The 23,293-nt window shown below is 42.3% G+C and overlaps 2 protein-coding genes across 2 annotated transcripts in view; one reads left to right on the top strand and one right to left on the bottom strand.

The window, feature by feature from the left end:
* The first annotated feature begins 11,814 nt into the window (after positions 1 to 11,814).
* The window catches only part of INPP5J (inositol polyphosphate-5-phosphatase J), a 137,027-nt gene continuing 125,548 nt past the window's right edge, over positions 11,815 to 23,293 (top strand). Inside the window, exons 1-2 of the mRNA XM_073631027.1 lie at positions 11,815 to 11,940; positions 22,263 to 22,777. The gene's annotated coding sequence lies outside the window, so the exon portion shown is untranslated. The remainder of the gene's footprint in view (positions 11,941 to 22,262; positions 22,778 to 23,293) is intronic.
* The window catches only part of SELENOM (selenoprotein M), a 38,726-nt gene continuing 28,811 nt past the window's right edge, over positions 13,379 to 23,293 (bottom strand). Inside the window, exons 4-5 of the mRNA XM_073631061.1 lie at positions 20,170 to 20,248; positions 13,379 to 14,809 (exon numbers count right to left, since the gene is read on the bottom strand). Of these exons, the coding sequence (XP_073487162.1) occupies positions 14,615 to 14,809; positions 20,170 to 20,248 (274 nt within the window). The 3' untranslated portion in view covers positions 13,379 to 14,614. The remainder of the gene's footprint in view (positions 14,810 to 20,169; positions 20,249 to 23,293) is intronic.

The raw sequence follows: 23,293 nt of genomic DNA, 5'->3' as shown, positions 1-23,293 counted from the left end.
TTCGCCGCACTCGATCGAGTTCATATACCCATGCGAGGCGGCGATTGGAACAAAATTTTGTTGCAACATGAGCAGAGGTGGATCTTTAAGCTAAATTCCACCTCGTTCCCAGGACTTAATGAGGCTATCTCATTTGCCCCTTTTTTAAAGGGTTTTGTTTCCGGAAAAACACAATAGCTAATTTTCAATGAAACTATACACAGTTCACAAAATCCGTGATAAAAAGTTCTGTTCCCCTTCCTTCTTTCCTATGCTCTTCATTCCCTGGTTATTTTTCCTAATAATCGGATATTTTATTATACTAGTATGTATTATTAATATATATATTCATTTTATCCACTGTTACTCATCATTCTTTTATCGGGATGCTATATAGATGCCAACATATGCATTTGAAATTTTCTTTCTGTACTGATGCTTTTTATATATAGATATATATGCCAATGTATAGTAGGAATGGCATTGTTATGAACCAACAGATATATGTTCTGTACAATTTTTTAATCTTCTTTTGTATATTTTTCCCCTTGGGACTGCCCCCCCTCCCCTCCTGATTGAGGGGGTCCTGTGGTGTTTCCTCCGCCCTCACCTCAGGATCAGGGGTGATTCGCGATCTGGCTTCCCGGCAAGGTGGGGAACGAGCCGGCCTGTTCCAGGTGGCTCCTCCCCCCCATGTTCTCCCCATTGGATGCCCGGATGGCCACCGGGCGTTACATTGGGGATCACTTCCTCCTTGCCGGCGGCATTCCGGAACACTCTCGGATGTCTTTCGCCGCTGCGCACGCGCGGGGCGACGTCACTGGCATCGCGAGTTTTCGGCGAGAGTGACGCTGAGTCGGAGCCTAGCTCTTCCGGAACGCCGGGGAAGCCACGCTCGACTGCCTTAATAGCGGCCATGCCGCCCACCGTGGAGCGACCAGGGTTAGCACACACACCTGGATTAATCACAAGCAAGTACACACCCCCATTAGGCAGTATAAAAGCGATATCTGCAGCATACCCTCAGTCTCCCTTCCTCTCTGGTGAACAGCAGGTACTTTTCACTTTTCATTAAGTAAGTACCACTTCCATTATTCTGTGTTTTTTCTTTGTTTAGGCACTACTTTTTTGCCCTATACAATTGGGGTCCGTGCGAATACTACTTGACTCCGCACTGACCCCCATTTATTTATAGTGGCCCTGCTGTATAATGGCTTGGCCACCATCCGTTCTCTACAACTTATACTTTTGTGTTTACTTACTTTTAGACTGGTGGACTCAATGTGGGATACCAATCCACCGAGCCCGCTATAGCTTATGACCAATCCCGGGTTGGCTGACAGGCAACAGTCTTGTATGTATGGGGCAACATAGTGCTAAAACATATGTCTTTTAGTACCCCTTGAGGTAATTAATCCAACCTTAATCAATCACTTGTGCAATTTTCTCTTTTCTCCCCCTCCTCCCCCCCCCTCCCCCTCCTTTTTCTCCCTCCCCCCCTCCCATCTTTCCCACTTCCCTTCTTTCCCCCTCCATATCTGTTTCACTCCTAGCACTTTCGGTGTAATCACTTTTATTTTACTTTATCACATCCCCATACTCAGTCTCCACTATTCATTACATATTTTTCACCCTTCCAATTTACCTTAGCTTCTTCACATTCTCACTTGGATCACTGTCACATTGAGCACATACTGAGGGGCTGCCTATACTTTATACTGCCTATGAAGAATATCATATATATATATGTATATAATTTGCACACTGTTCTTGTGTCTGTGCCCTGGGTAAGCGCTGGAGACAGTTGTTCTCCGACGTCCCCTTTTGGACACATGACCAATACTGTGTAAATGACTGAATTCATCATGAGGAATTCTTTGATTACTATCACAGGTGTAACTCTCTGTGCTCCCTGGTTGACTGCTAGTCTGGTGGGTGGTGTCCAAGAGTGTGACCTCTCGCAAGCCACGTCGCTGTTCTCACTACCCTGGTCTGAACCGCGTTGGCGGTAGGGGTGCCCGGTGCTCTTCCTCCGGGGAGGACGGGAGGACAGTCTCTCTAAGGGATCTCCATATGGGAGGCCTTGCCCCTCTCTCTGCTGAACATACATTATTGGGTAATTATTATTATTGTATTTATATTCTATATGGTGAATGTAACTACTACTATATCAATGTAACTTACTTACATGTATCAATTTCATCTATGTATATTTTTCAGCAGACTATTCCTCTGAAGAAGACCCCAAGTACAGGGGTTGAAACGCGTCAGGTCAAAATATTCATGCTACTCAGTGTTGTTGTGAATATGTGTCTGCCAATATATGTTCAGCTCATATAACATGTACCCCCTACTGGAGCTCATTGTTTTAACTTTTATGGTACACCTCAATAAATTTGTTATATTTTTGATATTGAATCCGACTCCCTTTATCATTGTGCTGCCTAAAAACCCCACCTTGGGGGAACCTCTCTTTTGTTTTCAGTTTCCAAGGGGTGAGCAGCAAATCCCTGTTTTCCTCTCTAGTGTCTTTCCATTTTGCACATCCTGGGAGTAAACTACTGGACAGCAGATTTTCTTAGCCCTCATCACCTGGACCAAGGATAAATGGACATCCTGAACTCCCCGTTTATCAACAATTTGCCCCAATTCTATTTTTTTTAATCAATTGTTTATTTAAACCTTTTCATTAGCAAAAAAAATCTCTCTGGTTGTCCGCAATCAAACTTATCCTGTATCCCCCTGAAAATAAATTCAGATTAAATTACCTGCTTGTAATTAGCTGCCATTGAGGGCGGAAGGCCCCCACTCTCACTCCCACCTGGCTCTCATTTGCTACCAAAAGATCTTACTCAAGCCACAGCACTGATATCCTTGTTAAAGAAGAGGCTTATAAGCCTTATCCTGGAAGAGATGAAAGGGGGTTTTTGACTCTCCTATATTCTTAAGAAAAAAGCCCTCAAGTGAACGAAGCAGTGAGATACAGGAACTTCAGAATGGCGCCGATATACTCAACAAGAGAGTTGCTATCCCCAGGTGTATTTATGGCCACCCTGTATTTGAAGGACGCATATCTGCATATCCGTATCAGAGAAATGTTGAAGAAATTCCTCAGGTTTGCGGTGAAGGTAGAAACTCTTTTAGTTCAACACCCTGCCATTCGGCCAGTCATCAGCCCCACAGATTTTTACCAAGGTCCTGGTGGAAGCACTTTAAGACCTAAGGTTAAAAGAAATAGAAATAAATTCTTTTTTGGAAGACCTATGGCTATTTGCCTAATCAGCGGGCAGGCTAAAGCAAATTTTGGACATCATGATCAGATACCTTCAAAGTCTTGGGTGGCTGATCAACGTCGACAGGTCTCAACTTTCTCTGGCAGAAAGAGTGACCTGCTTAGGTTACTTCATCAACTTAGTAAAGACCAGGATTTTCCTGATGGAAGAGAAAGCAAGGTGTCTGTTACAGGCCACACTCAAACTACTCCTGGGGTCTGTATTCTCTATTTGGGAACTCATGAGCATTCTAAGACTGATGATAGCAGCCATGCCCAGGGGACAGTGGGCACAGCTACCTATGAGATCTCTCAAGAATTATGTACTTTCAGCATGGAACAGTTGGCAAATATCATTAGATCTGTTGGTGCATGTTCCAGAAGCAGCGAGAGGAACAATTAAATTTGTGGTTATATCCCAATAACCTGCAAGAGAGATGACTTTGAATACAACTGATTCCCTTGAGAAGAACTATGGATGCAAGTACTTGGGGCTAGGATGCCCACATGGATCTGCGCAGGGGAGGTGGAGTACAACCAGTTCTCGCAGTTCATCCAATGTGAGGGAACTGAGTGGTCCTAGAAAGCTCTGACAGCATTTTAGCCATTCATAAAAGGAAGACTTGTTCAAATGTTTTCGGACAAAATAACATTGGTGTCCTATATCAACAAGCAGATGGAACATGAGATTGCACCGCCTCATGGAGACAGCAGAAATCCTTATCTGAGGGGAAAAACCCTCTTGTTCATCTTGGCTATACATCTAAAAGAGGAACTGAATTCTCTAGCAGGCTTCTTGAGCAGCAAAAAAATAACATGAACAGAGTGGAACCTGAATCAGGAAATTTTCAGCCAGATCACAGAGAAATGGACGATCCCTGAGGTCGACCTTTTTCCTTCCAGAGAAAACAAGAATGTGAACTATTTTTCCTTAAAGGGACAGCGTTTGGGTGGATGCTTTAGCAAGCCCTTGGGTGGACGATCTAATGTACGCATTCCCACCATTTTGGCTGATTCCAAGAGTTTTTCAAAAAGTAAAAACCACCTGGAAAAAAAGTAATAGTGCTCACACCCTTCTGGCCAAAGAGGCCATGGTTCACAGGGTTGTGCAAACTGAGCATCGCGGAACCGCGGAAGCTGCCATGCAGACTAGACCTCATACATCAAGGGTTGGTGATGCATCCATCTATACACAGGTTTTACAAGTCTGATTTGTTGCGTTGTCAAGAAAATAGTAAATATAAGCAGCTAACACAATATTGTTGGGTGCAATAAAAAATGTATGGGGTATAGGTGTAGCGCTATAGAAAGATCATATCATATTAAAAGTCCATATATTGAATAATGAGGAGAATTCCAGGCCTAAATATTCTGAATCAGTTTGAGAGATCTCTGTAGACGTGAAAGGAGAAAGAACCCATCACCATCACCCAAACACACTGACTCTTACCATCAGCAAGTGGGTTAAACAGCATAGCATTATTAGATGGTGTCCACATTTCCCATAAACTGAAGAAATTCCTCTGGTTGCCTGGAGGTCCTCACTCCACTGATAGACCCAAAATTAAGGTATATGCCTTTAACCAGAATGGTTATGCCATAAAGGTACACTCATTTGTAGGAAGTGCTGGTCGCTTTCCTTATCTGCCTTAACTTTACTTCTCATGTGTGAGTTTTTATTTGTGAGCCTTTGCTAAATAAATTTGTTCTTGCTTGGGATGTTTGCACAATGAGTTTGTCCTTTCTCATCCCCATGCATACATGAATATCCTGCTACATCTCCGGAGTGTACCTTTATGGCATAACCATTCTGGTTAAAGGCATATACCTTAATTTTGGGTCTATCAGTGGAGTGAGGACCTCTAGGCAACGAGAGGAATTTCTTCGGTTTATAGGAAACATGGACACCATCTAATAATGCTATGCTGTTTAACCCACATGCTGATGGTAAGGGTCAGTGTGTTTGGGTGATGGGTTCTTTCTCCTTTCACGTCTACAGAGATCTCTCATGAACTGATTCAGAATATTTAAGCCTGGAATTCTCCTCATTCAATATATGGACTTTTAATATAAATGGGTTTTCTCTGGCTTCTGAAAGGAAATTTTTAAAAGCCAAAGGACTGTTGGACAAGGTGATACCATTATGAAGAGCAGGAAGAAATCCAACAACATTATATATGGGAAGATATGGAAAAGGTTCCCCTGCTGGAGAAAATCCAATAACCGTATAGAAAGACTGGTTAGCCCGGTAGTCTTCAAGTTCTTGCAAGAAGCATAAATACAGAAAGAAGTGCAGCGCTGGATATATGCAAAACCCAAAAAGTGGTGCTAATGAATAAATAAATAACTGTTATATGTGAACCATAAACAATGAAAATAATTCATGCTCAAATATAAAAATATATAAAAGAAGTGCTTCACCATAGGGATACATGTGTGGTTAATATCACCACATCCACATATCTTAGTAAAGTTCAAAATACAGAAACAGAAGTGTCCATAAAAAATTGAGGATTGAAGTGACTTTGTTGTGGGAATAAATTCGTGACTGTCACCGTGATGTACGCCGTCACCTTGTATAGATTAAAGGCTTACCAGACAGCCTCTGATCAGAGGCATAATAGCATCAACTCGTGGTGTTGTCTTCACAACGAATGGATCTCTTCCAGGGTGGTAAATGTGTGTCAGCAAACGGTCTCCATAAGACTCCAGACAGCAACCCAATCAGGAAAAAATCACTCCCAGATATCCAAGGGGAAAGAAACTCCAATAGTATAGAGCGTTTTGACTTTCCTTTATTAAAAATCGCCACACCGGCATCCATAAAACTTTTCCTTGCAAGGACGTAATTAAAAACAAACTCAGCTCAAAAAACGAAACTCCGCGCATGCGCCGTCGGTACGAGCATGTCTACCCTACGGCCGTTTTGTCAGAAATGACATCATATGGGGCACTTCTTTCTGTATTTATCTAGTAGTGCCCTTTATCAAGGTTATAGTGCTTAGTTGCAGGATATTCCTTCACAGGTTGTTTTATTCACTTAGAAATTGTCTACACACCTAGCGCAAATTTTTTCTTTATAAACATATAAACATCTTGCAAGAAGCAGCAGACCTCAATTTGGCATTCAACACTTTGAAAGTGCAAGTGGCTGCTTTATCAAGTTTCCTAGAGTTGCGCTTGGTAGGAGAACCTCTCAATAAAATGTTCCTGACTGCCATTGCTACAAAAACGAAGTCAAAAAGGTTCCCCACGTGAGACCTAGCCACAGTTTTGCAAAGCTTTCTGAAGGAAATCTTTGAACCTCTGGGGGTTGCTCAATTAAACTTTTGACACTGAAAACAGTGCTCCTGGTCTCCCTAGTTTAAGCTAGGAGAGTCAGCAAGATTTAAGCCTTTTCTATCGCTGAACCTTATTGTATTATCCTACCTGATAAGGTAGTCCTTACTCCAAAAAGAGATCGGTCACAAGCATAAACATTGTAACCTTGAAAGATCCACTTATTTCCAAATCCAAGTGCCATATACTTATATTCCTCTTAATGAATCAATTCCAAGTTTTCTTTAATACAAAATCGTTAATTGATTACAAATCAGTACAAAATCAATGAATGTACACATTTTAACCATTCACCACACCTTTTTTTAAAATGGACAACAATGTCTCCACATACAAACTAACAAACGTCCAGATGTCACAATGAGGCTATTCAGTTGCTATTATTTCACAATCTCATAAAAGTATTCTGTCTGCCCTCAATTGTGAAATTCTTACAAAATGTTAGAGGATATATAATAGCATATTGGCTGCGATAAAATGTAACGCTTATCCTATTCTAAATTCAGTTTGAACTTCACCTTGATTCTTTTCATTATACAGCAAAACGGTCAAGCCCGCAATATGCAGGCCTGCACAGTCTGTACTGATATCTATAAAAACTGTAGCCGGATTTATTTATTTTGTACTGATTTGTAATCAATCAAAGATTTCATATTAGAGCAAATTTGGAATTGATTCGTTAAGAGGCATATAAGTACTATATATGCCTTTTGGACGTGGGGGGGAAAAAAGTGGATCTTTCCAGGTTACAGTGTCTGCTGTGACCTATCTTTTTGTGCAGTAAATATTAAATCCACACTCTATTACAAATGAGTTGGCATGTGGATTAAAAGAACTCTAGAAATGTTATACCTTTTTATAGGGCTGCGGAAATTAACAATTCCTTGATTAATCGTTAATTTTTTTGATCGATCAAAATTCTTTTGATCGGTACTCACCTGTCCACCGGCTTCCAGGTCTTCAGGGAGTTCCGTCGGAGATCCAGTGACATCATGGACATCGCCATCACCGGACTCCTCCCCCCTTCCCCAAGTGCCTCCGTCTGCTAACAAACAGAAGGGGGGAGGAGTCCAGTGACGTTGATGTCCGTGACGTCACTGGAAAGCGATGGTAAATATGGATGTGGTTAACTGGGATCATTCAGTGAGCTAAGTGTAGGCAAATTTCTTCTTAAAGTTTAATAAAAAAATGACTTACATCAGTGCTACAGTTTGAATTTAAAACGTATTTGTGTGAACTGTGAAGTTAAGACATGGATTGTGGAAACTAACTAGTGTCGGGTGATTGTATATAGTGTATACCACATTTACCACTGACTAATGCAGAGTTGCAATGCAAGGAGATCAGCTAAAAATAGTTGGATCTGTATGTGTGTTATAATTAATCGAAATTAATCGAATAAAGAAAACAGGAACACGAAAATTTTAATCAGTAACAGCCCTACCTTTTTATAGTTGGTATTAACGCTATACCAGAGGCCTTTCCCCTCTCCACTGAACACAAGGAGAAAGCCAGGAACTAGCTGCCGCTGAAAGGGAGAGACATACGTGACATGAAGGAGGGCTGTGCTGCCGGGAACACAGATGTGAGGAGGACTCTGCTCTTCTGATGGGAACACAGATGTAAGGAGGGCTCTGCTTATGGGGACACAGATGTAAGGAGGGACTCCGCTGATGTGGACACAGATGTAAGGAGGGACTCTGCTGATGGGGACACAGATGTAAGGAGGGACTCCACTGACGGGGACACAGATGTAAGGAGGACTCTACTCTGCTTATGGGGACACAGATGTAAGGAGGGACTCCGCTGATGGGGACACAGATGTAAGGAGGGACTCCACTGATGGGGATACAGATGTAAGGAGCAACTCCACTGACGGGGACACAGATGTAAGGAGCAACTCCACTGACGGGGACACAGATGTTAGGAGGGGCTCCGCTGACGGGCACACAGATGTAAGGAGGGGCTCCACTGACGAGCACACAGATGTTAGGAGGGGCTCCGCTGATGGGCACACAGATGTAAGGAGGGGCTCCACTGACGAGGACACAGATGTAGGGAGGGGCTCCGCTGACGGGGACACAGATGTAAGCAGGGACTCCGCTGCTGGGGACACCTGATGTACGGAGGGACTCCACTGCTGGGGGCACCTGATGTAAGGAGGGACACCGCTGCTGGGCAGTCACAATTTTTTTTTTAAACATGGCCCTTTTAAAAAAAAGAAAAAAAAAAAGTCCTTAAGTGCACTGTATTTGGGCGCCAGACACAGTGCACTATGGGAAGCGCCATGTCTATGCAATCACAAGATTGCAGAAGCGGCTCTTCATTGGCGGGGTTTCCAGCTGCTTTGTGGCATAATCCATCGCGCCGAACAGCTTCCGCCCGTAGTATATCACTACAGCCGGGTGCTTTGTTCTCAGTGTGAGAACAAAGTCACTTCCAGTGGGCTACAAAAAGATGGCAGCTGCTGTAAGGACTAATCCCCTTGCGTTCAGTGGAGAGGGGAGGCCCCTCCCCTCTCCACTGAACACATGGAGAAAGCCAGGAACTAGCTGCCGCTGAAGGGGAGAGACAGACGCGGCATGAAGGAGGGCTGTGCTGCCGGGGACACAGATGTGAGGAGGACTCTGCTCTGCTGATGGGGACACAGATGTAAGGAGGACTCACATCTGTGTCCCCATCAGCAGAGCAGAGTCCTCCTTATATCTGTATCCCCATCAGCAGAGTCCTCCTTACATTTGTGCCCCCATCAGCAGAGCAAAGGAGGACTCTGCTGATGGGGACACAGGTGTAAAGAGGGGCTCCGCTGCTGGGGACACAGATGTAACGAGGGGCTCCGCCGCTGGGGACACAGATGTAACGAGGGGCTCCACTGACGGGGACACAGATGTAACGAGGGTCTCCGCTGATGAGGACACAGATGTAAGGAGGGGCTCCGCTGATGGGGATACAGATGTAAGGAGGGATTCTGCTGCTAGGGACATAGATGTAAGGAGGGACTCCGCTGCTGGGGACACCTGATGTAAGGAGGGACTCCGCTGCTGGGGGCACCTGATGTAAGAAGGGACTCTGCTGGGGGCACCTGATGTAAGGACGGACTCTGCTGGGGACACCTAATAGCATCTGGTGGCAGGTGACACGCTCAGGGCTCCCACTGATTCTGCATTATGGTGAGTTGAATGATTTCATTTTATATTACAATGTAATAATAGAAATAATGCGCTTCAATCATCCTGACACCATAATAACCATGGTGCCAGGATGACTGAAGTGCTAACACCAGGTGTTTGGGGTATCTTTATCTGCTGATTGTTAAACTTTCTACAATACACATTTCTATTGTTGTGTAGGATCTGGGCCTGCTGTCCCTCCCTCACTCCCTCCCTCACTCACTCCATTCCTCACTCCCTCCATCCCTCATTCATCTCAGAAGCTAACCACACCCCCTTATAGCCACACTCTTTAAGCCACGCCCACTATTCGCTGAAACCATGGTCATTTTCAAGTGAGATGGGTCAAAAAGGAAAGGCGGGGTCTGGCACCCCCATTCTAAAACTTCACCAGCCGCCACTGCTCTATGCCCCGCTTTTCTACCAAAGGTAACACTGGACTTTCATAGATCGTTTACCCACCAACATGTTTATTCTTTTTTCTGGTCCTAAAAAAGTGATGGGGGGCACAAAAAATACTATTTGTAAGTGGACGAGAATTGCTATTATACAAGTCTATCAGGCCTGTTCTTGGACACGACCAACAGACAAATTTTCTTTATCCCCAGAGGTTTGTTGGAGGTGCATAGAAATAGATGGCTCCTACAGTACATACATATTTGGTGGGAATGCCAGTTAATCACTCCATTTTGGCAATTGATTTTTAATGTCTATAAAAAAATGTGTATGTATGTCTTAACACAATAGCTTCTCCTGAGTTGGCTCTCCTATCAATGTTTTCTGGTTCCATTTTCAAAATCAACAAAGAAATATTAAGACATTGCCTACTGACAAGTTCAACTTGTGTGGACATATCCGAACATTGGAAGTCAACTTCTCCTCCATGAATTTTGAAGTGGGCTCAATGATTTTATGTTATTGGAGACCTTAGTAGCAGAGGACAGTAATAAACCAGAAAAGACTGATGGCTTCCGAGCCCTATCCCTGCTGTAACGTGCTTTCTTGACTTCATCCAGGTACACCAATTTATAACGTTCTACCATTACACGCACACCTATTAGTGTAATTCACCTGAGCAGGCTTTCTTAATCTTTATTTGTTTACTGTTAACAAATAAACAAAACAGTAAGAGCCGGTTAACACAGGGACGGCACGACTTGCTGCGCGACTCACAGAGGCGACCTGCACACGACTTCAGCGGCGGCTTGCAAAATGACTTCTGTATAGAAGTCAATGCAAGTCGCCCCAAAAGTAGTACAGGAACCTTTTTCTAAGTTGGAGCCACTTGAGTCACTCATAATAGAACGGTTCCATAGTACAGAACGGAACGTGACTTTTCAGGCGGCTAAGTCGCCCCTGTGTGAACCGGGTCTGAACATTGCAGTCCCTTGATCTCTTGTATGTTTCTAAATATCCCCTTTTCAAACCCACTTTCTTTCTTCTTTGTACAATAGAAATGTATTTTTTTTCTCTGCATTTATACCCCTTTTTGTTTTTACAAATGTTATATTTCTACTACTACTACTATGTACTAAAATACTAATTTATATTTTGCTAGCACCCAGTTTTTGCTTGTTTTTTCATTTCTTTACATTTTTTTTTCTTCTTCAGTCAAGACTCTTCTCTACATTGCTGCTAAAGCTTTGACTCTTCTGTTTCAGATCTCCACCATGGTTGTCCTCAGGCTGGCTTTTGGAGTACTGTGTCTGGACCCCGCTGTACTGGACTTTGCAGGGTTGGCCTGGAAGTCACCTTTGGGCACTGGGTTCTGTGTCTAATGTTTTCCAGAATCCGTACTGGTAAAAGTTAGCTGCTAAGAGCTCTCCAGTTTAAGAGCTGCTGGCATTGCCAGCGCTTAGCATAAATCTGAGCAAGTCATTTGGGCCGTGGGATTATCTCAACTATTTGGGCCACTGGGTGCCTTTATTTTGCTGTTCCCAACAGTTTTATAGCAGAAGGGGTTAATGCTGTGGGACTGAGCTATGAGGTAATCTGCAGGGCTGAGTGTTGCTCACACTCTCTTTCCCAACATACAAGGATGAGGAAGCTTCTCCCTGCTGCTGCTCTGCTTGCAAAAGTCACACGAAGCTTCAATCTTCAAATTGGTTTTCTGTTAACACCTTCTCTAAATGCTACCAGGTGAACTTTGCAGCCTCATCTGATGACAGCTTTGGACATAAGGTAAGGTCACTCAGGCAGCTCTTTGACCAGCAGTCAGCCCCTAGTTTTCTGTTTTTGGCAGCAGTTTGAGTTTGTTTTCTGTGTTGCCCACACCTCAGTTTGCCTACTTTTGAAAGTCCTAAAGGTTAAAGACTGAGTCCCTCGATGGGCAAAAAAGCAAATAGGATTTTTGTACTCCCTCTGTTTATGGTCATGCTTTCAGTACTGCTTTGCTACAAAATAGAGGCATGCTGATAGTGGGAGGGGTTATCCTGGGCTGGCTTAAATTTTTCAATTTTTTTTTTTTTTCAATTTTTTTTTTTTTTTTTTTGCTTGCTTGCTTTCCAATTTTCCTATAGGTGGCAGTATAACCTGAACGTTAGACTTCCTTTGGTACTCAATGGACACGAAGAAAATAATTCTATAGTGACATGCAAAGAAGTAACTTTGATGAGGTTCTCTAACCTCGCATTTCAGATTGGACCTGTATCTAGTCGGGTTCCCGAAAGGGTTGTCAAGCAAAGAAATTTTTTTGAAACAAACGTGCAGCAAGCTGAGTTTAAGAAATTTTGATTGGAACTCCTGTTCTGTGTTCAGACTACTAAGGTTATTGAAAGACATGCCAGACCATTAGTATTTCTTATAAGAGATTAATGGAATGGAAGCATATGTGGTTCTCTAATTACAGGTTCCCTTAAAAAAAATTGTGGTTGTCTTTAAAGAATTCCAGGTTTTTACATACAGTATAGTTAGATACAGCTATGCATATACCATACCTGTGGGATCCCTCTAGAAGCTGGAAATCACTGCAGTAGGCTCCTCTACTATAGTGTGATCTCAACTAGCTTATGGTCCCATACCAGGCAGCTGCCACAAGGAAAGCTGCTCTGACTGGATGAGGTGGAAGACGTGATGCAACCGCCTAGCCTCTACACCTTGTCCAATCAGACAACGCTTTGCATTCATTGAGAAGATTCAAAGTGATCTCTGAATGGTACCTGTGCTAAGTGGCCAACATGCAGTAGAACAGCAGCTGGCCATGGGACCTACAAGCTAGTGGATATCACTGTAGTAGCAGTGTGTAAAAGTTACACTTTATAGGCTGCTGTTGGTGTTACTGGCCAGATCACCAGGTGAAAATAAAAGGAATAACAAAATGAAATCAAGAAAACAAATGCAGCCACCACATTTAGGTATCGGTAACCTACAACATATATAATTTTTGTTTTTGGCTTTGATACCACTTTAATATCTACTAAGCCATTTATTTGTTTATACTAATGGTCATGGACCCCTGGATGACACCTGCATGAGTATACCGTATATAGATTGAATATTGTTCAACTCTGTAATCACAAATACTGACAATGCACTAAGCTGAAGGTATTTTTCTATTAGTTATACCGTAATTGTGTTTTGCTGTACTGTCAAATGGAAAGGTTAAATAAATTAAAAAACCTTTAAAAAAAAACATCTTTTATTAAAAGGTTTTCTTTATTAAACATAAGTAACTTTTTCCAGGTGTAAAGTGGCTGACCTTTCCTTGTCATGAGGACCATTTACATCAGTTCCCAACCAAGACACTTTACAGCTGAGATCTTCATTCATGTCCCCAAAGACAACAGTGGTCAGATAATATGAAAAAGTTCTGATGTCATCTAGTTGTTCAATTATATTCCTCCCTCTCCTTCTGCACTAGGCAGATTGCAGATGCCAAGAATGTTGAGAGGAATATCTAAGACTCAAGATTTATCTAACGAATATCTAAGATTCAAATTTGAACTTCATCTAATACCCAGTAGCTTATAATCTATAGCACAAAGCTACCTATCACAATCTATCATCACATATGCCCAGCTCCCACAGTAGTCAGTATGAGAATCCCAACTTGTTATTTCCCCAAACTCTACCAGATCATACATGCTCCAAGTTACTATCCATTTTGCATATCTGTTCACAGTGAATATTTAGGTAACAGTTTCCTCTATACCTGATTTTTTTGTAAATGTTCATTTGAACATTTGTTGCATGAATCCTAAAAAAAGCAGTGTAGTTGCAATAAAAAATAAATTTGAGTTCCGACAACTTAACTGAAAAATAAAAAAGAGCTGGCTGTTATTTTAATCAAACTTATAGCACATGTCTGAAGCTTCCAAAAGCCAACTCACAAATTGCAAATGAAGGGTCCTATGAGAGAGCTGCTTGAAGCTAGTTTATTGCTTTTAAATGTTTACTGATGCTGGTATTTTTAGGTAACCATTTGTAAGTGAAGATAAAATGTTTTAGGACTTTATGGTGATGAGATCTTACTGTAGTGCTTCTGAATAAGAGCCATTTAACTGGTAGGCTCCGCTGTGAAGATAACAAGTTGGGTCTTTCAGTAGGTTCTGCAATTTTAGCATTTGCTATGTTGATACTCTATACTCTGATACTCTATACCAGTGATATGCAATTAGCGGACCTCCAGCTGTTGCAGAACTACAAGTCCCATGAGGCATAGCAAGACTCTGACAGCCACAATCATGGCACCCAGAGGCAGAGGCATGATGGGACTTTTGCAACAGCTGCAGGTCCGCTAATTGCATATCCCTGCTCTATACTAAGAATCATTAAAGTAATTACTAGTATTTGACTGCAATCCTTTCTATGGCACAAGACGTGGCAGAGAAAGAATCCCTGTGTGTGTGCCCAGCTCCTACAACTCTTCCTTGGTATCCTCCTCCTTGACCTTCTTCTCTTCAACCTCCGGTGTTTCTTCCTTAATAGTTTTTGCAGGTGCCATCTGGAATTCTGGGGGCACAGGGGCGTCTGGACTTTCTTTCTTATAAAACCCTAAATCCTGCAAGAGCTGGTTGATTTCATGTCTCTTCATTTCAGATAGTGGGATTCTCTGAAAAGAATAAAGTATAAGAATTTTTAATGCTCTGAAAGGTCAAGCATATTTCCATTATTTATAAAACTGCTTCTAATTATAACTTGCAGAGTCCATAGGGCAGAACATAGCTTGTCACAAGTAAACAGTTCATCATTCTGTTAGAGAAATTATAACTGGAATTAAGCAATTTCCATGAGATCTTGAAACTAAAGGTATGAATATATGACTGTGACTTGTAGGTGTCCCATACTGTGAATACAGAATTAACCCATCCTGTATAGGGATACTCTGCTTATTAAAGCTGGATTTGCAATAAAAATCACGTAACCACTTATTCCGGGCTTCCACTATACAAAAACATGGGTTAAAAAATTGCAAGCGTAGAGCCCGTTCATAGAATAAATAAAGGAACTTGGACGTGTGATGTCCAAAAAAAGTCAGTGACAAACTTCAATCATGTGTGATGATAATCCTCAACCCCATGTGGATATGATATAGTAATAGTCTTTAACTTCAAATATGTATGATGTAATAACAGTTGATAGTAGATCCACCACCAAAGACACCAGAAGCTGCTTACCAGAGGGATTAAACTCAAATTGGTGTACACCTAGTGAGTCCCTGGTTTGCATCCAGGGACAGCATGGACCTTGCTTTGTGCACTGGTGTGCAGTCAGGTTGGATCAGGAAGAGGCCACCCCTAAACTGTTCCCACAAGGTTGGGAGCATGAATTGCCCAAAATGTCTTGGTATGCTGATGCCTTAAATTGATTGTAAGGGTTCTTTTTTTTTTTTTTTTAATAACAAACATATCATACTTACCTCCACGGTGCAGCTCGTTTTGCACAGAGTGGCCCCAAACCTGGACTTCTGGGGTCCCCCGGCGGCTCTCGTGGCTCCTCCAGGCCCTTCAGAATGGGTTTGGGTCCCCCTCAAAATCCATACCAGACCCTTCAGGTTTGGTATGGATTTTAAGGGGAACTCCCACGCCAAGATTAAAAAAAGAATGGTGTGGGGGTCCATCCAAAAAACCATACCAGACCCTTATCCGAGCACGCAACCTGGCAGGCCGCAGGAAAAGAGGGGGGACGAGAGAGCGCCCCTCCTCCTGAACCGTACCAAGCCACATGTCCTCAACATGGGAAGGGTGCTTTAGGGTAACCCCCCAAAGCACCGTGTCCCCATGTTGATGGGGACAAGGGCCTCATCCCCACAAACCTTGCCCGAAGATTGTGGGGGTCTGTGGGCGGGGGTGCTTATCTGGAATCTGGAAGCCCCCTTAAACAAGGGGACCCCCAGATCCCGCCCCCCCGTGTGAAATGGTAACAGGGTAGGGAGGCCATGCGGTGACGTTCTTGGGTGACCCCGCTCCCCTCTGACACATGGGGACTTCCCTATGGCTTCCCCGTAGCATCAGAGGGGGGTGGGGCCACCCGGTGATGTAACCGGTTAGCCCCTCCCCTCTGACGCTACGGAGAAGCCATAGGGATGTCTCCGTGCGACAGAGGGGGGCAGGGTCACCCGCCAATGTCACCGTGTGGCCCCGCCCTCAGTTATAAAAGAACTGTCACCTGAGAGGACGGTCATTACAGGGGGTGCCTCCCATGTAGTCGGAATGGCTGGCGGCATGCGGGTTTTTGTTTTTTTTTTCCTTTTTCGGTCTGTCGGCGGAGCAAGAGAAGAAGACTTCGTGGGACAGTTTTATTTTTTAATAAAGGATTAGTCCCCAAGCCGTATCATGTTATTTTTACCATTTTCACACTTTTTTTTGTGAAATGGTAGGGGTACATTTGTACCCAGTTACCATTTCACACAGGGGGGAGGCGGGGATCTGGGGTCTCCTTGTTAAAGGGGGCTTCCAGATTCCGATAAGCCCCCCGACCGCAGACCCCCACAACCACCGGGCAAGGTGGGGCCAAAGCACCCTCCCCATGTTGAGGGCATGTGGCCTGGTACGGTTCAGGGGGGGGGCGCTCTCTCGCTTGGATAAGGGTCTGGTATGGATTTTTGGGGGGACCCCCACGCCATTTTTTTTTTATTTTGGCGTGGGGTTACCCTTAAAATCCATACCAGACCTGAAGGGTCTGGTATGGATTTTGAGGGGGATCCCCACACCATCTTTTTTTAATTCTTGAGCGGGGTTCCCCTTAATATCCATACCAGACCTGAAGAGCCTGGTATGGAATTTGGGGGGCCCCCACGCAATTTTTTTTTTTAATTTTGGTTTGGGGTTCCCCTTAATATTCATACCAGACCCAAAGGGCCTGTTTTTTTTTTGCATTGATACATGTCCCCTGGGGCAGGACCCAGGTCCCCAAACACTTTTTATGACAATAACTTGCAGATAAGCCTTTAAAATTAGTATTTTTGATTATTCATGTTTGTGTCCCATAGACTTTAACGGTGTTCAAACAAATTTTTTGCCTGTTCGCATGTTGAACCCAACGGACTTATGCCCTGTACACACGGTCGGACATTGATTGGACATTCCGACAACAAAATCCATGGATTATTTCCGACGGATGTTGGCTCAAACTTGTCTTTCATACACACGGTCACACAAAGTTGTCGGAAAATCCGATCGTTCTGAACGCGGTGACGTAAAACACGTACGTCGGGACTATAAACGGGGCAGTAGCCAATAGCTTTTGTCTCTTAATTTATTCTGAGCATGCGTGGCACTTTGTGCATCGAATTTGTGTACACACGATCGGAATTTCTGACAACGGATTTTGTTGTCGGAAAATTCAGGTGCGTGTAAAGGCAGGCGTCCCAATACTTTGACAATATAGTGTGTGTGTGTGTATATGTATATATGTATATGTGTATATATATATATATATATATATATATATATACACACATACACAGTATCTCACAAAAGTGAGTACACCCCTCACATTTTTGTAAATGTATACCTTTTCATGTGACAACACTGAAGACATGACACTTTGCTACAATGTAAAGTAGTGAGTGTACAGCTTGTATAACAGAGTAAATTTGCTGCCCCCTCAAAATAACTCAACACACAGCCATTAATGTCTAAGCCCTGGCAACAAAAGTGAGTACACCCCTAAGTGAAAATGTCCAAATTGGGCCCAAAGTGTCAATATTTTGTGTAACCAGCATTATTTTCCAGCACTGCCTTAACCATCTTGGTCATAGAGTTCACCAGAGCTTCAGAGGTTGCCACTGGAGTCCTCCCACTCCTCCATGACGACATCATGTTGCTGGTAGATGTTAGAGACCTTGCGCTACTCCACCTTCCGTTTGAGGATGCCCCACAGATGCTCAATAGGGTTAAGGTTTGGAGACATGCTTGGCCAGTCCATCACCTTTACCCTCAGCTTCTTTAGCAAGGCAGTGGTTGTCTTGGAGATGTGTTTGAGGTCGTTATGTTGGAATAATGCCCTGCGGCCCAGTCTCCGAAGGAAGGGGATCATGTTCTGCTTCAGTATGTCACAGTACATGTTGGCATTCATAGTGCCCTCGATAAACTGTAGCTCCCCGGTGCCGGCAGCACTCATGCAGCCCCAGACCATCACACTCCCACCACCATGCTTGACTGTAGGCAAGACACGCTTGTCTTTGTACTCCTCACCTGGTTGCTACACACGCTTGACACCATCTGAACCAAATAAGTTTATGTTGGTCTCATGAGAAACTAACACTAACTTGTAACACTAATGAGTCAAATGACACCAGGGAGGGAATATGGCTAATTGGGCCCAATTTGGACATTTTCACTTAGGGGTGTAATCACTGTTGAGTTATTTTGAGGGGGGCAGCAAATTTGCACTGTTATACAAGCTGTACACTCACTATTTTACATTGTAGCAAAGTGTCATTTCTTCAGTGTTGTCAAATGAAAAGATATAATAAAATATTTACAAAAATGTGAGGGGTGTACTCACTTTTGTGAGATACTGTGAGTATATATAAGACAATAAATAAGTCTAAAAAAATATTGTCCGTGGGTTAGGGGTGCAAATTACTTGTCTTGCCTTGCGTGCTGACAACCCACGCTATGAAAATAATTTTACTGTTAGGGGTCCCCACATCTTGAGAAATTTTATCAAGTTGTCACGGCACTAGAAGATTGAGAACCACTGCTCTAAAGGAACTCTAGGGTCACACAGAAAATGGCTGGTCTAAGGTAACAGAGTGCTCTGTAATATAGTGAGGCCAGCAGTAAACACCTGATTTTTTGCCTCCATGACAGGCCTAACTTATTGGGAATGGTTGTGTTTATTTATAATGGTCAGGACTATAAAAAAAGTACTATTTTCTTTTAGTTTGGCAGCAGGTGGAGCCCAAAGCTCCTTTAAATGTTTTCCAGGCTGGCCTTAACTGGGTTACTGAAAAACATCCTGTTGAGTTCAAACTCCACTGCTGTGAGTTCAGTAGATTAAACTCCTATTTTATAGCCACGATTGAAGAAATCGGCATAGTAACCCATCACACACATTTGTAAGACTTTATAGGCAAACCTGTTTTCGCTTTTAAAACAAAAAAATAATGTGTTGTGACTTCTATGGACCCTGTATGTAATAGCTACTTGTAAAAGAAAGATCTAAAACCATGTTATGAAGCTACAAAATAGAATATAATTTTATAAAACAATTCGTTTTACTTTGAGTTTCTCTTGGGACTTGTATCCATTATAATCCTGGGTTATTAAAACGCTAACCCTATGGTATTTTTTAGTCTATAGGAATTATTTTGCTCTGCAGTACCTTATTGTAGTCTCCAGATGCCGCTGTTAGATCTACAGTCTACAAAAAGCAGTTGAATAAAAAGAAGCATAGGCAGAACATATGTCAAAGATTCTACTCCCATAAACACTGACATGCTACAGTATAGATAACTCAGTCATCAAAATGCCATTACATATGCCCAGATATGCATTTACAATGCTATCTTTAGGACATGTGGGAATAAATAATGACATGTTGATGATTGAGTTATCTATATAAGTAGTATGCCAGAGTTAATGAGCGTATAATGGTCTTTGACATAGGTTCAGCCAATGCTTCTTTTTATTGATCTTTTTAATTTAACATTAATAAAGATGTATTAATGTTTTGGTTGTCTGTTAAGCGTGGTGCATTTAAAATGCCGTACACCCATAAAGACCTTTTTGTCAGCTGTTTTTTGTAGACTGTGGATTTAACAGCGACATCTGGAGACTACAATAAGGTACTGAAGAAAAAAAGGATTCTTATAGACTAAAAGATACTATAAGGTCAGTGTTTTGATAATCCAGGATTTTAATGGGTACAAGTCTCAAGAGAAATGTAAAGCTGTACATAGAAAGAAATGCCAAAAACTATAGTCAAATTCTTTAGAAAAATACCATACTGTTCATCACTTACCTCTAACTCCTCGTACTGGGGGGATATAAGTACTAGTTCGGGGTCTGCACCAGGTAAATGCTTCATCTCAAGGTTGTGGCTGGGGAAAGACATCATGTCAAGGCAAAATATCCACATGTTTTATTACCAGATGTCCATAAATAGTCTGAGGATGGACTATTGCTTGTTTTTAAAAAGTGAAACCTTCAGAATTGTCATCCTCATTCTAGCTGCACTACCTAGTGAGTTGCTGATCTGGATCAAGCATGCAGGCTGTGACATACAAATAATCTGTGCTCCAGGCCAGCATGCTTGTTCTACATAAGTGACTTACTAAGTAGTTAAGCCCAGAACCTTTTGAAAACTAGTTAATAATGGCAGCTTCCATATTTGTGTGCACGCAAAGGTTTACTTTTAATTCAGTATGTACAGTTGTGCTCATAAGTTTACATACCCCGGCAAAATTTATGATTTCTTGGCCATTTTTTAGAGAATATGAATGAGAACACAAAAACATTTCTTTCACTCATGGTTAGTGTTTGGCTGAAGCCATTTATTATCAATCAATTGTGTTTAAACTTTTTAAGTCATAATGGCAACAGAAACTACCCAAATGACCCTGATCAAAAGTTTACATACCCTGGTGATTTTGGCCTGATAACATGCACACAAGTTGACACAAAGGGGCTTGAATGGCTATTAAAGGTAACCATCCTCACCTGTGATCTGTTTGCTTGTAATTAGTGTGTATAAAAGGTCAATGAGTTTATGGACTCATGACAGACCCTTGCATCTTTCATCCAGTGCTGCACTGACGTTTCTGGATTCTGAGTCATAGGGAAAACAAAAGAATCGTCAAAGGATCTGCGGGAAAAGGTATTTAAAACAGGAAAAGGATATAAAAGATATCCAAGGAAATTGAGAATGGCAATCAGCAGTGTTCAAACTCTAATCAAGGAGTGGAAAATTAGGGGTTCTGTTGAAACCAAACCACGGTCAGGTAGACCAACTAAGATTTCAGACACAACTGCCAGGAAAATTGTTTGGGATGCAAAGAAAAACCCACAAATAGCTTCAGGTGAAATACAGGACTCTCTGAAAAAATGTGGCGTGGCTGTTTCAAGATGTATAAAAAGGTGGCACTTGAAGAAAGATGGGCTGCATGGTCAAGTCGCCAGAAGAAAGCCATTACGATACAGCCCAAGAATTTACAGGAACTGGAGGCTTTTTGCCAAGAGGAATGGGCAGCTTTAAGGTAAAGAGCCTCATCCACAAATACCACAATAGACTTCAAGCTGTCATTGATGTTAAAGGGGGCAATACATGGTATTAAGAACTGGGGTGTGTAAACTTTTGATCAGGGTAATTTGGGTAGTTCTGTTGCCATTATGATTTAAAGAGTAAACACCCCCCCCCCTTCTCATCCTCCTTTCTATCCTTTCCCGTGTATCCTTACACGTTATTGATCTGCTCTCATAGATTGGACATTCCACTACTACATTGTCTATAGCTTTATATATGGGAACTATGGACTACCTATGTACCCACTTTACTTTAATCGAAATATGCTATGTATTGTGTACCTTTTTTTTCTCAAATAAAGACCAACCTTGTTAAAAAAAAAAAAAAAAGAGTAAACACAGTTGATTGATAATAAATGACTTCAGCCAGACCATGAGTGAAAGAAAAGTTTTTGTGTTATTCATATTCTGTGAAAAATGGCCAAGAAATCATACATTCTGCCAGGATATGTAAACTTATGAGCACAACTGTATGTCCCATGCAAGCGCTCAAACCATGTGAAAATCCTTTTCCTGCCCCCCATAGGTATGTATAGTATATGTTCGGTAACCTATCTGCACAATTGGGCACAATGCGGTCAATCAGAATCAACCCCAATGTCCTAAGTTCATGTCGCAATCATTTCAGCCTGCTACACACAGTGACACCAGTATTACTTGTAAGGTTGAAACTTGTTTTAGAAGTAGATTCTGATGCCATGTCTTATAGCTGTGATTGTAGTAACTCAGTAGAACATATGTTCAGCAGGTTACACTTCCCCTAGTGGATATTTCTTTAAAGTAAACCCTTTCTAATACAAATATGGATTTCAGGCTTGCGGATGGTGGCGTAGGAGAGGACTTCGGTACGTATATGAGCTCCTTGCCTTGGACACATGGTAAGGTCTTTTCATTACCTACAAGAGCACTGGCAACTACCATCTAATGAGTTCTTCTGCTATATTCAAATCATCTAATGCTCCGATGTCACAAGGGGCCTCCCAAACACCTGATTCAATTTGAGAATCGCTGTGGTAAAGACCCCAACATGAGAGGCTTTGTTTCGGACCTATACACTTCTCTGATCAACATGATGAGCTCTGGCCCACCTCCTTACATGGCGAAGTGGATGGCTTGCCTTCTCCATATGCTCCCGGAACATTTTTTCCCAGGAAAATTCTTACAAACCGCTCTCTCAGTGGTATAGGACCCCAGACCATGTGTCCAAGTTCACCCCATCGGTGTCCCCCATATCCTTCCAAGGCTGCAAAGAGTGAGGCACTCTTTCACATTTGGTGGTCCTCTCCTAAGGCCATTCCGTTTTGGACACAGGTCTATACCAAGATCAGGTAAGTTCTTCACATCACTTTAGTACTGCACTGTTTTCTTTGGTCTTTATTTCCCTGTGCATACCTAGGTAACAATTTAAATTCATCCTCGCTGATATATGCAACTGAGACACTGTAGTCCTCGATGGGATATGCTTTTCTTAGCCGCACTGTTTGCACTGTTTCAATGAGCCTTTATTTGCTTTTTAGCTCTGTTTATTGTAAAAACTTGAAACATTTATAAAACTCTTTGTAAAACAAATATGGATTTTATTGCTGACCATCTGAAAATATATCACTGACAATCTTCTCCTTTGGTAAACAAATATCTCTGTCTTGGGGGCAATCAGGAACTTCAACAGAGATGGAAGAAGCCAGCTAGTAATTGATGACACCAATTTACACCCATAATTGAAACATCTGTTCTGAGTGTAGTGATCCTGTAATGGCCCACCGACATCAGTACAATTACATATGTACTAATTACAGCCTATTACACTACAATTGTCAATGAGTGCTAGTATCTGCATTCACTAA

Source organism: Aquarana catesbeiana, linkage group LG01 (genome assembly GCF_042186555.1).
Source record: "Aquarana catesbeiana isolate 2022-GZ linkage group LG01, ASM4218655v1, whole genome shotgun sequence".
Lineage (NCBI taxonomy): Eukaryota > Metazoa > Chordata > Amphibia > Anura > Ranidae > Aquarana > Aquarana catesbeiana.
This window is presented reverse-complemented; position numbering and strand designations above follow the sequence as displayed.